This window comes from Salvelinus namaycush, chromosome 39 (assembly GCF_016432855.1).
Source record: "Salvelinus namaycush isolate Seneca chromosome 39, SaNama_1.0, whole genome shotgun sequence".
Lineage (NCBI taxonomy): Eukaryota > Metazoa > Chordata > Actinopteri > Salmoniformes > Salmonidae > Salvelinus > Salvelinus namaycush.
The window spans coordinates 14,684,628-14,696,730 of NC_052345.1; the positions used below are offsets into that span (position 1 = coordinate 14,684,628).

A 12,103-nucleotide genomic window follows, 5' to 3' on the forward strand; every position below is an offset into this window, starting at 1 on the left:
TGGTGCGGTCTTCCCAACGCATCACAGGGCCAAACTACCTGCCCTCCAGGACACCTACAGCACCCGATGTCACAGGAAGGCCAATAAGATCATCAAGGACAACAACCACCCGAACCACTGCCTGTTTTCCCCGCTATCATCCAGAAGGCGAGGTCAGTACAGGTGCATCGAAGCTGGGACCGAGAGACTGAAAAACAGCTTCTATCCCAAAGCCATCAGACTGTTAAAGACTGTTAAATAGCCATTACTAGCACATTAGAGGCTGCTGCCCTATATACATAGACTTTAATAATTGAACACTTGTCACTTTAATAATGTTTACATATTTTGCATTACTCATATGTATATACTGTACTCTATCCTATTCTACTGTATCTTAGTTTATGCCGCTCTGACATTGCTCGCCCAAATATTTATATATTCTTAATTCCATTCCTTTACTTTAGATTTGTGTGTATTGTTGTGAAATTGTTAGATATTACTGTTAGATATTACTGCACTGTCAGAGCTGAAAACACAAGCATTTCGCTACACCCGCAATAACATCTGCTAAACACGTGTATGTGACAAATACATTTGATTTGAATTCCAAAATGGAATGATCCTCTGTCACCTCAGCCTGAGTGTGGGAATAACTGTTAATATGAACAAACACGCCACCTTAAATGATTACCTTTCTATACGCAACGCGTGAGACATTGAAAACAAACCATCAACAACTTCATGTCAGGGTAGAAAAGTTTATTGGTAGAAATATGGCAAACAAAATCGATTTTTAAGACAGTATGTTGATGACTCACTCTGCTCTTCCAAGTAGCTTAAGGATGAGATGAAAAACCACTCACATTCACGCAAACCTTGTAACACTGCTTCTTACATTGCATATGAACATTTAAGAGTTTGTTCTGGGTTGAACATTGTACTACCGGTCATAATAACATAACACTGAAAGGTTGTTCTAAGCATACAGCTTTTGATTTGATTGAGAGCTAGCAGACTTTGGAACACTGACTGGTAGAACTGTACAGCATGGATGAACTCGTAGCGTACAACAGGTTGGTGGATGGATGGACTGGGCCCAGGACTCACAACGCACAAGAATAATAATAAATAATGAAAACAATTACTTATTTCTATTAACTCCTGAGACAATACTGTCACTTAATACTGATACTTAGAGTAAACATGAAAAAATATCGAGTCACCCCACCCCTTCCGTTACTAAGCAAACTCTTCCATTTGAGGAGTTGCGACATCATGCAAAAATAACATTGAAAGCAACAATAACATTACACTCCAAAGAACAAGTAATTAAACATTGAACAACTTATTTTTTTGCGACAGTTTTTACAACCAGCCTCAATCAGTAAGATTAATGGTGTCTGACAGATATAGTACTATAGTGTCTGCCAGATATAGTACCATAGTGTCTGCCAGATATAGTACCATAGTGTCTGCCAGATATAGTACCATAGAATAAGACAAGAGATATGTTTGGATATATTGACAGGTGATGGCTGGTTGCTATCGACTGGCACTGCGGTCTGTGATAGAAATACGGTGAATTCACTGTATGAATTGTGACTCAATTTAGATGTCATTCACTTTAGTTGGGACAATTGCTTTGCTTTGTGGACTTGAAGCGCTTCGCAAATTGACAGCAGGTCTATTTTGACCCTGCCAACAGAGCTCTGAAGATTCAAACAATTGCATCAAACTTCCCATCGGAAATAAAAACCCATCTAAACACGACTTGGGTTCACATAGATACTAATGTACAATGTGTTATCATCAGAGTGTGACTGTAGAGATGGAATGATGCATCATGGACATTTCTCGGCCCTAAGGTCAAAGGTCGACTCTTCAGTGGGCGGTAGGGCGTGCCCTGCTCGGCCCCTCTGAGGCTGCTGGCTCGCTGGGCGGGGCGTCCTCCGTCACAGCAGAGGTGGTCTCCGACCCTGTGTTACTGTCACTGGTGCCGTCCTCCATCACCCCTTCCGGAACACTCTCCTTGTCCTCCGACGGCGCCCCCTCCTCAACCTCACTGGCAGGACGAGCCGTCGACTCCTCCGAGGCCTTTGACTTCTCTGTAACCAAGAAAGCAGGAAATATTAAGGGGACACCAAACACGTTTGGACCAATGTAATTTCAAACGTGAAAATAACATTGTAAAATGTGCTCAGCAGACAATCTCTTCAAGAGAAGCATCTCCCCATATACCTAACTCAGGGGACCTGACCAGAACCTGACCAGAACCATACATTCAAATACCATACGGTTTAGTGATTAATACTGTTGGGCCTCACCACCAGTATCCATGGGGCTGGGTTCCGTCTCCTCTCTCTCCTTGTTGCTGCTGTCACTGACAGACACCTGTTGGCTCTTGCTGCCATTTGACGGGCCAACTGGTTTCTCCTCCTCCTCCAGGCTAGAGGACGTGGACGCCTCCTTCTCCCGCTCCGACATACGCCTGCGTGATGCATCCTCTGCCGCAGCGACCTCTGCAGATATCTTCTCCATGTCCACCTCCACTTTCATACAACACAGCTGGGCACAGAGTGGCAACATGTTGAGTCTCCCCACCGGGGGATTAATGCTATTAATCTTGCAATCAATCTCACACGTGTGCAACTGTGATTAGTAACATGGACAGTGAGTAGAGAGTACAATGTTGACACCTTGATCAGATTTGGCACAGTTCCTGTTTCCTCTACAATGATACTACATTGCAAGGCAGTTAACCCACTGTTCCCTGGGCGCCGTGGATGTCGATTAAGGCAGCCCTCCGCACCTCTCTAATTCAGAGGGGTTGGGTTAAATGCGGAAGACACATTTCATTTGAATGCATTCAGTTGTACAACTGACTAGGTATCCCCCTTTCAATCATTTTATTTCATTGAGTTGCCCATTGTGAAGCATAGAGGAAGTAAATGGCGCCACCTGGGGTATGGACTACACAGTGCAGCATATGGATTCAGAACTGCACCGAGTCAGTCTTCAGATTCTAAGTGATGACGCCGCATGTTAGCCAGGACACAATGATAAAGTCAGCAGCTGCGGATCTCTACAATGCAGAACTGTCCCATTCCACATAGCCTGAGGTCAACGCTGTAATACTTACTATGTGCAACACAATAGATTTTGCGTACAAGTTCCCGGATAATGATCCCATACCCTTTTCAGCTCGCTGTTGAAAGACTCTGTGGCATCGATGAATTTCCTTTTCTTGTCCTGGTGACGGTCTTCAATCTGAAGTAGCTCCGCCTCCAGCTTCCTCTGTGGACCAGACACACAGAGACCTGCCAATTTACCTGACTGATTACCAGTGTTTAATTACTACTCAAGTATCAAATAAGGAGAAAGGATCTGATATCCCGGTTACCATGACAACAAGGCCATGACTGGGTATCTATATGTATCTAGGAAGACTGATAGAAGACTGACTGAAGACTGACAGACACCAGCGTACCTGGTGCACCATAAGAGACTGGACCTGCCGTTTCAAGACCTGCATGCGGGCGGTAGTGACGACGGAGCGCACGTCGGGGACCACGCTCTCGCTCAGGATCTCGCTGATCAGCCGGTGGTTGCGCTGGAAACGGGCGGCAGCCGAGTGCTTCATGGAGAATCCGTCGTCGTAATCTGGGAGAGAGAATGGAAAAGGCATGTGGCGGGGGCTGTGTGTCTATCAGGGCTCAACGAATACAACTGTCAATGGGTAAAGAGCGGAGAGTTCCCACCCAACAAGTGTAGATGTGGTAGGCTTCAGGAAATAAATCTGATCTGGCATATCTTAATTGGACATAGCTTAACATTGACATACCTACGTTTGGTTGAATCATTTATTTCAGTCGGAAATGTCTGCATATTTGGCTGTTTACATGTTTGTTGCATGAATATACTTGAATATACATGAATATACTTGAATATACTTGATTATACATGAATATACTTGAATATACTTGAATATACACATTTGCAAAGGAAGTTTCAACATTGTTGTAGTGAATGGTATTGATATTGTTCTGCCTGTGGCTATGGAACCCTGACCTGTTCACCGGACGTGCTACCTGTCCCAGACCTGCTGTTTTCAACTCTCTAGAGACAGCAGGAGCGGTAGAGATACTCTTAATGATCGGCTATGAAAAGCCAACTGACATTTACTCCTGAGGTGCTGACTTGTTGCACCCTCGACAACTACTGTGATTATTATTATTTGACCATGCTGGTCATTTATGAACATTTGAACATCTTGGCCATGTTCTGTTATAATCTCCACCCGGCACAGCCAGAAGAGGACTGGCCACCCCTCATAGCCTGGTTCCTCTCTAGGTTTCTTCCTAGGTTTTGGCCTTTCTAGGGAGTTTTTCCTAGCCACCGTGCTTCTACACCTGCATTGGTTGCTTTTTGGGGTTTTAGGCTGGGTTTCTGTACAGCACTTTGAGATATCAGCTGATGTAAGAAGGGCTATATAAATACATTTGATTTGATTTGATATCCATGTGTGGGTAGAGAGATAAAGAGATACATCTTTCTCTCTCTCTACCTCTCAATAACCTTACTCGTTTACTCCAGAAACGTCTTGGTGGATTTTACTGGCGCTCGGGCTCTTATTATTTCCCAGAAAAACTAGAGGATATTGCGAAACTAAGTGAACATCCAAGCTCTAAGTACATGACACTTTTCTTTTAAATCCAGGGTCAAATGAAGCTGTCCTCTATAACACTAACATCAAAGTAAGTCATAAATGTAGGAGAAGAAATTGTCGCTTAAATGAGGTCAACTTCTTATTGAACACATGGAGAATTCATTCATTCCACGTTGGGCCAAAAGTCATTCAATTGACAAAAAAATCAAAATACTGCAGTGATGAAATAAATTAAGTGATTTATTGCTGTAGTCAAAAACCCATTTCATTTGAAGTCTGTGAAGGATGCTACCCTTTGAAAATAGCAATGGGGGCAAGATGGTGCATTTGTCTGTGCATTTGGGAGCGAGAAATACAATTGTGGCTTCATATTAACATCGTACATTTTATGGCGGAGAAAGACGTCATTCGAAAATGATCATCATCTCCATCCAACGTTCCATCTCCAACGCCTTGTTCCATTTTGGGGTGCTTTTTCTCCAAAACCAACAGAACAATTTGTTCAGACTCTCCCCATTCTCTGCATCTATAAAGCAACTGATGTGGCAAATCTTTTTGAAGTCATCAATGTAGTCAGCTTGTTGAGAAATTAACCCATAGGGACACTAACCATCACATTTTTATATCTTGGGTGGTTCCAGCTACCACGCGATTTTTTTATGCATTTCCTGTATACCATTATCCAGCTCGATACGAGACAAGCATCATTTCCTGTAGGGTGTAATTCAGAAGTCCAGTTTTGATGTATGTTTCTATGTGATGTGGTGTTGCCTTGTTTCTTACTGGAACTCAGTGAAGCCATTGATCTCAAATACAGGGCCCAGACTTATACGACAGAGCTGAAATGGAGTGGGGCCTATAAGGTCAAGTAGCAAGTGTGACAAACACAAAGAGGTAGTGTAGGGATAGAAATTGACAAGGTATTGTCACAGTTGCTGAAACATGGTGTGGGAACCAGAGTGTGACTGACATGGTAATACTAGTAGTGCTGAGAGCGTCTTACCATCTGGGTCGTCTGCTGGCTGGATACTCATGTACGGCTCGCCCTTGTCGAGACGAGACTGGCGCTGTCGGCTCTCCTCCTCCAGAGCGGCCTCGGCGCGGCTCTTAGCGTTGACGTAAGCCAGGTAGGCTGGAGAGTTGTGGTAGGCCTTCATGCTCTCATTGTACTCAATCTGTAGAGGAGAGACAAAGATGTGACAAAGGGAGAGACCTTTGACACGTGCCCCTGCAATGCAAAAACAAACTATTCAACATTGAAGAAAAGTTACTCAGTATTTTTACAAAGGAAGGAATGATGACTGGAGGGACCCTTCTGACAACTGTTGGAGACACTTGTTACTGGTCACCCATAACAACCCCGTAAATAAACACCCCGGTAAAAACAAACCAACCTTCTCTGCTTCGTAATCATTCAAGTAATCCTGTTTCTCCTCATCAGTGAGGTCCCTCCACATGCCACCGATTATCTTCCCAATTTCCCATAGTTTCAGATCAGGATTGGAGGCTTTTACTTGATCCCAAACCTGGTGATGAGAACCAGACAGGGGCTCATTATCTCCACAAACCTATGGAGGCCGTGTTTAAACTCTCCAGGGAGATATCCCACAGTCTGTCTGTAGTGCTCTTAATGGCTAGGCTGCTGTATGTCTAGTTTCACAGATCACACCTACCTGCATGGACACATGGGGTAGACGATGTGTAGTGTACATTAAAGAGTGCTCGTCCCTAACCCTGGCTAAAGTGCTGAGTGTTATAAGGGTATAGTACAGTATTTTAATATGTCTTGCAATGGTGCGCACGATGGAGCAGTTTGGGTGTAAGTAATGTTACGTGTAGACAACTTACCTTGCGACTATATCGCATGTATGGCATCAACGGTTTGTCTGGCGGCTTGGGTGGCTTTGGAATGTTTATTCCTGAAGAATTCTGGGAAATAAAAAGGCACTTATAAGATTCAAAGTCAAAGTTTGGACACCAGCTGGTGCTAAAAATGTCTAGTCATACAATTTTACACGAAGCAAAGTTTCGACTGAAAACCACCCTGCAGGTGAATACGCACCCACATAGTTGATCCTCCAACCTTCAACAAAGTATTTGTAAAAAATCCCAACAAAGACGCATCAAACTACAAAACCATCAGTTCAATCACCTTCATTTAATTCAAGCCTGTTTGAGCCCAGCCAGTGTACAGAAGTCACACAGAGACTATGATTGAGTAACGCTGATGGAAGAAAATACAAAACCTCGCTAAAGCTGAGATTTGCACACTGCGTGACATAATGCCATTATCAGAATCCGAGTGCCAACCACAGCTTGCATGCAGCGACTGAATTATTCCCGTAGCAGCCGAAACCCATGCCAAGCATTGGGTCTATAATGCCATGGCAACGCTGATGGCATGGGTTACTTAGCATGGCTGTCAGCAATGCAGACTTTGAAGGGCATGATCGAGCGATTTTGAATACACACAGATGGACACTTGGCCAGTCTGCACTAGTATGATGAAGGCAGCAGAGGAACGTTGGGATGGCATACATCTCAGAAAGCCTTGGTAATGGAATGGGTTAGACGAATCATACTGTCTGTCTGTTCAAGAATGTCTGCTCTTATAAGCCCTGGAAAAAGTACTATTTCTAAACAAAGTCAAAGAGCAAAGTTGTCAAGAGCTGTTATAGCTCATATCTGCATATACGTTACTACTGAGTTTTACAAAGCAAGCTAGATGAGGCTGTTTCAATCAAACTAGATAGTTATTTTAAATATTGATGTTAGTTTCCTTCTGTGTCTCGCGTTTTATCCCGGTGTTTTCTCTACGTCATTATTCCTACCGTTGCCCGACTGTTGTTGCTTGTTGTCCCTCCCAGCCTGTAGTTGTTGTAAGCCAGATGACTGTAGGGGTTGTACCCCACAAACCCGGGGGTGTTGGGCAATTGCTGATGGAAACAAATGAGACAGAAACACAGATGAGAAATAACATAAAATAATTGGGTAACCCGATGACAAAATCAATGAAAAACTGGTGAAAACATGAATGTTGAAAAGCTGTAAAAAGACTTGCACTCATCCTAAAGCAACAAGAAGGATAATCAAGACAGCAATGTTATCTATACATTAGTGTTGTTTATAATGAAAATAATGTATAGTCTACACTCTACAGTATGTTGTATATGGTACCTCTTAGGGAGTGGAGCTTATTATCTGAGACTGCAAAGCCTATTGCATTGACCAATTCTACTGTGGTAACAGGACTATCTGCAGGGTATACCGTATTAAATGGCCAAATGGATTCCACTTTTAAAAACAAGTTATCCCCCAAAAATGTGGACAGTAGCAAGTTAACATTGAACGATAATAGCCGGCATGAATGTTATTAAGGGACATCCCTTTCCAAATTGCAAATTGCTTCCCATGTGCCATCAGAAATACTTACTGTTGTAGGGGCTGGGGGAGGGGGAGGGGCATATGGCCTTTCTCTTTCTCTTTCTGTTTTGAAAGAAAAGGTGAGATTTTAAAATTGAGGCAAAAAGCTGCCTTTTACATCTCTCAATGTTGATTAAATCAATCCCATCAAGGTAGATCTGAATTGTGTGATTTTCTATTTATCTCTCAGCAAATACATGACGGCTAATTATTAACCTATCAATTATAATACTAGGAAATCATATAGGCTACCAGAAGTTAATATTTCATGCTGAAACACAATTTTATTGTGACAATTTTATTGTGATAACATATACATTTGTAAATTCACATTTTTGTAGCCATAGTTGCCCAGCTTTATCAGAGACCAAACAGAAGTACTCATATTTGCATTATCTGATGGCTAAACTTGTATAATTGCAAACAATTTCTTACTTGACATCTTGGCAGAGGAAGAATTCTATCAATTTATTCCAGTCATTGGGTCTGTAATAAACACATTATAATGGTCGAAAGCATTTAGGTGTTTCATTAACTTCATTTGTTATTACAGTACTTTAAAAATTGAATAGGAATGAAAGTAAGTAGCTTGAGACGGAGGACAAAAGAGATGTTGGTGCCAAAATGATGTCAGACGACGTATGTGCAACATCACAACAGTGTCAGTGGACAGGCATGAACATGACAGGGGGTTGATGTGACGACTAGCAAGCTGTTCGCGTCCAAAAACATCGCTTACACTATTTGGAATGGCATTTGCTTATAATTGCACATGCGCAAATAAATCAGATAAATGGAAATGCATTTGCTGGAAAATAAAGCTCTGTCATCTTGCGTAGTTGGCTGACACCCAGCTGTGCTAGCTAGCGAGGCTAGTAACGTTGAGCTAACTAACGTTACTTGCTTAGTATATGCAGCTACTAGCTATAGCTAGCCAGCTGGCTAACTTGGACCATCTGATCAGCAGATGATTAGCATGCAAACGTAGATAACACAATCAGTTAGCTTGGTAACTTTTGGAGAATAATCTGCAGTTTAAATTATTTAACAAAAGCTAAAATACAGAATATTGTATTTGATACTCCGCATACGTTGTCAGGTAGCTAGCATTAGCTAGCCACTAAGCATTCAGGTTAAATCAAGCTAACGTTAGCTATCTAGCTGTCTCTGAAACATTTCAATTTTGATTTGAGGCGTTAAAACAGCAGATTAACAGTGACTATACCCGAACCGTTTTGGATGTGGATTTTGCAATGGAAAACCTTGGATCAGAGAATTTAGCAAGCACCATGCTAGCTTGATAGCCACTACCTCCTACGCTGTATATGAATAAGCTATTTGCTAGCTAGAGCTGTCACAATATAGTCACACCATCACCTTGCATTTATCTGTAAATCTGTTATTCAAACAAAAGTGGCATTTTACAAAAATTCTTGACATACAATTGAAAGACTATTCAACATAAATCAATTAATGAATACTATTGCTTTTCATATTTTGGTTAGTTCACATAGCAAGCAAGTGAAAGTAATGGCCAGCAAACTCACCCCAAAATCCTTTGTCCCCCACCAGTGTGTGTGGCTAGAATCAGGTTTAGCTAGCAGAAACAGTCCTCAGAATGAAATATTTATATATATATATATATGGGGTCCACACAGATTTCAGTAGAATTTTCCAGAACTATTCCTTTCTCCTCTGTTAAGAGCATTATGTTTGCATTACACCCCAAGGCTAGCCTACTCTAAATTGAATCACCTAATTTCATTGCTAAAATTTTTCAATCAATATATTACAAAATAATTGCTACGTAATGAATACACATTTGTGATGATTTTGCAATATAATACTGAATTTCAGACTATCAACTTCATAATTAACCAATTACTGATTTGGAATCAAATATTCTGAATACACGGTTTCACTATAGTGAACTACAGTATGAATGAATCAGTGATGAACATGAACATACAATAAGGAGGACATTGCAAGAATTCATTAACAATTTATAATTTATACATAACCGATATAAACTGCACTAATTGAACTATGCTGCTGCAGTTACATGATGACAGGTCTTGTCATTGGTGCACTGATCCAAGGTTGAGCTGCTGCTGCTTATGGCAGAAGAATGAATCTTGCTCATTCATTCTAACCATACATTTTCATATTGCATGGCTTGCCAAGAGCTATTATCCTTAGCTTCAAATTCCATATAATAAAAATGACAAAAATATTGCTTACGTCACCCAAGCATGAAACTTAGCTATATACATTCTGCTTCACTAACAAAAAGGGTTTTCAGAAAAGCCAAGGCTGGTCTATTCATATTTCCTATTTTGTTAGCAGTGGCGATCCGTCATTGAGGGCCGATGTTGCAAAGAAAAAGCCATATCTCAGACTGGCCAAGAAAAAGAAAAGATGGGCAAAAGAACACAGACACCAGACAGAGGAACTCTGCCTTGAAGGCCAGCATCCCGGAGTCACCTCTACACTGTTGACGTTGAGACTGGTGTTTTATGGGTACTATTTAATGAAGCTGCCAGTTGAGGACATGTGAGGCGTCTGTTTCTCAAACTAGACACTCTAATGTACTTGTCATCTTGCTCAGTTGTGCACCGGGGCTTCCCACTCCTCCTTCTATTCTGGTTAGAGACAGTTTGCGCTGTTCTGTGAAGGGAGTAGTACACAGCGCTGTACGAGATCTTCAGTTTCTAGACAATTTCTCGCACGGAATAGCCTACATTTCTCAGAACAAGAATAGACTGATGAGTTTCAGAAGAAAGTTCTTTGTTTCTGGCCATTTTGAGCCTGTAATCGAACCCAAAAATGCTGATGCTACAGATACTCAACTAGTCTAAAGAAAGTTGTATTGCATCTTTAATCAGAACAACAGTTTTCAGCTGTGCTAACATAATTGCAAAAGGGTTTTCTAATGATCAATTAGCCTTTTAAAATGATAAACTTGGATTAGCTAACCCAACGTGCCATTGGAAGATGAGATCATCACAAGAGTGATGGTTGCTGATAATGGGCCACTGCACGCCTATGTAGATATTCCATTAAAAATAAGCAGTTTCCAGCTACAATAGTCATTTACAACATTAACAATGTCTACACTGTATTTCTGATCAATTTGATGTTATTTTAAATGGACAAACAATGTGTTTTTCTTTCAAAAACAAGGACATTTCTAAGTGACCCCAAACTTTTGAACAGTACTGTAGATAAAACGTATCGGTACTCATCGGCCATTGGACATAAACATTACACAACCAGTTGGAAATCGCAAATTCAACGATGAGTGGTTTGGAAGGAATCAGTAACGGTGGCTAACTGCAAGCATTGCAAAGCAATCACTAGCTTGCAATTCAGTGGAGTGGCTGTGTTGTCCCAAATCTGGGATTATGGGTCTTATTTCCAAGTTTAAAATGATAAACATTCAACATTGGCCATGCTGTCAATGAAGCGTGATTTTGTCACGCTCAAAACAACTGTTAACTCAGAACTGTGATATCTTGACTTCAGTGAGTTCAAGACAACTGGGAATTCTGGAAAAAATGACTGGGAAATATGTTTTGAATGGTCCTCCAACTCGTAATTGTAAATCTGGCCTTTTTCTAGAGTTACGACCTGAAGATCAATGACGTCATCATGATTCAACTTAGTTTTTTTCTGAGTTCCCAGTTGTCTTAAAAGCACCATAAATCCAGAGAATGCCAGACTTTGATGACAAAATTTGCCCATGAAGGTCCGCCGTGCCACCTTCCTGTTCAAGTGAGCACAGCACAACAAGGTGAGTCCAAAATGTTTTTGTATGCTGCTGCATTAATTATGTAATATGCCAGGGAGATATGTATACTGTAGCTAAGAAAGTAATTCTAAGTGTATGTTGTGTAGTAAGCTGTTAGTAGCCCATGTGCCTCACCCTAGTAATTTGGTCTATTTACCCCTCTTAATTTTGCCTACTGTTCTAACTTGGTGGTGCACATGTAGCCTATAACGTGTTTTAGAGAAATATAATCATTGAATTAT

General features: G+C 41.3%; 1 protein-coding gene across 3 annotated transcripts; it reads right to left on the minus strand.

The window, feature by feature from the left end:
- Positions 1-724: 724 nt before the first annotated feature.
- On the minus strand, positions 725-9,691 carry LOC120032499 (SWI/SNF-related matrix-associated actin-dependent regulator of chromatin subfamily E member 1-like). 3 transcript variants are annotated; one of them, XM_038978606.1, is made up of 11 exons: positions 9,303-9,689; positions 8,507-8,557; positions 8,082-8,134; positions 7,480-7,584; positions 6,497-6,577; positions 6,043-6,174; positions 5,652-5,823; positions 3,470-3,642; positions 3,175-3,276; positions 2,307-2,547; positions 725-2,087 (listed from the first exon to the last, which is right to left on the minus strand). In XM_038978606.1, the coding sequence occupies exons 2-11, from the start codon at positions 8,511-8,513 to the stop codon at positions 1,864-1,866; spliced, it is 1,290 nt and encodes a 429-aa protein (XP_038834534.1). In that variant the 5' UTR covers positions 8,514-8,557; positions 9,303-9,689; the 3' UTR covers positions 725-1,863. The 3 variants fall into 3 exon arrangements, with proteins under 3 accessions (XP_038834534.1, XP_038834535.1, XP_038834536.1); XM_038978607.1 differs by having other exon boundaries at positions 9,619-9,682; XM_038978608.1 differs by lacking the exon at positions 6,043-6,174 and having other exon boundaries at positions 8,507-9,691.
- Positions 9,692-12,103: the final 2,412 nt, after the last annotated feature.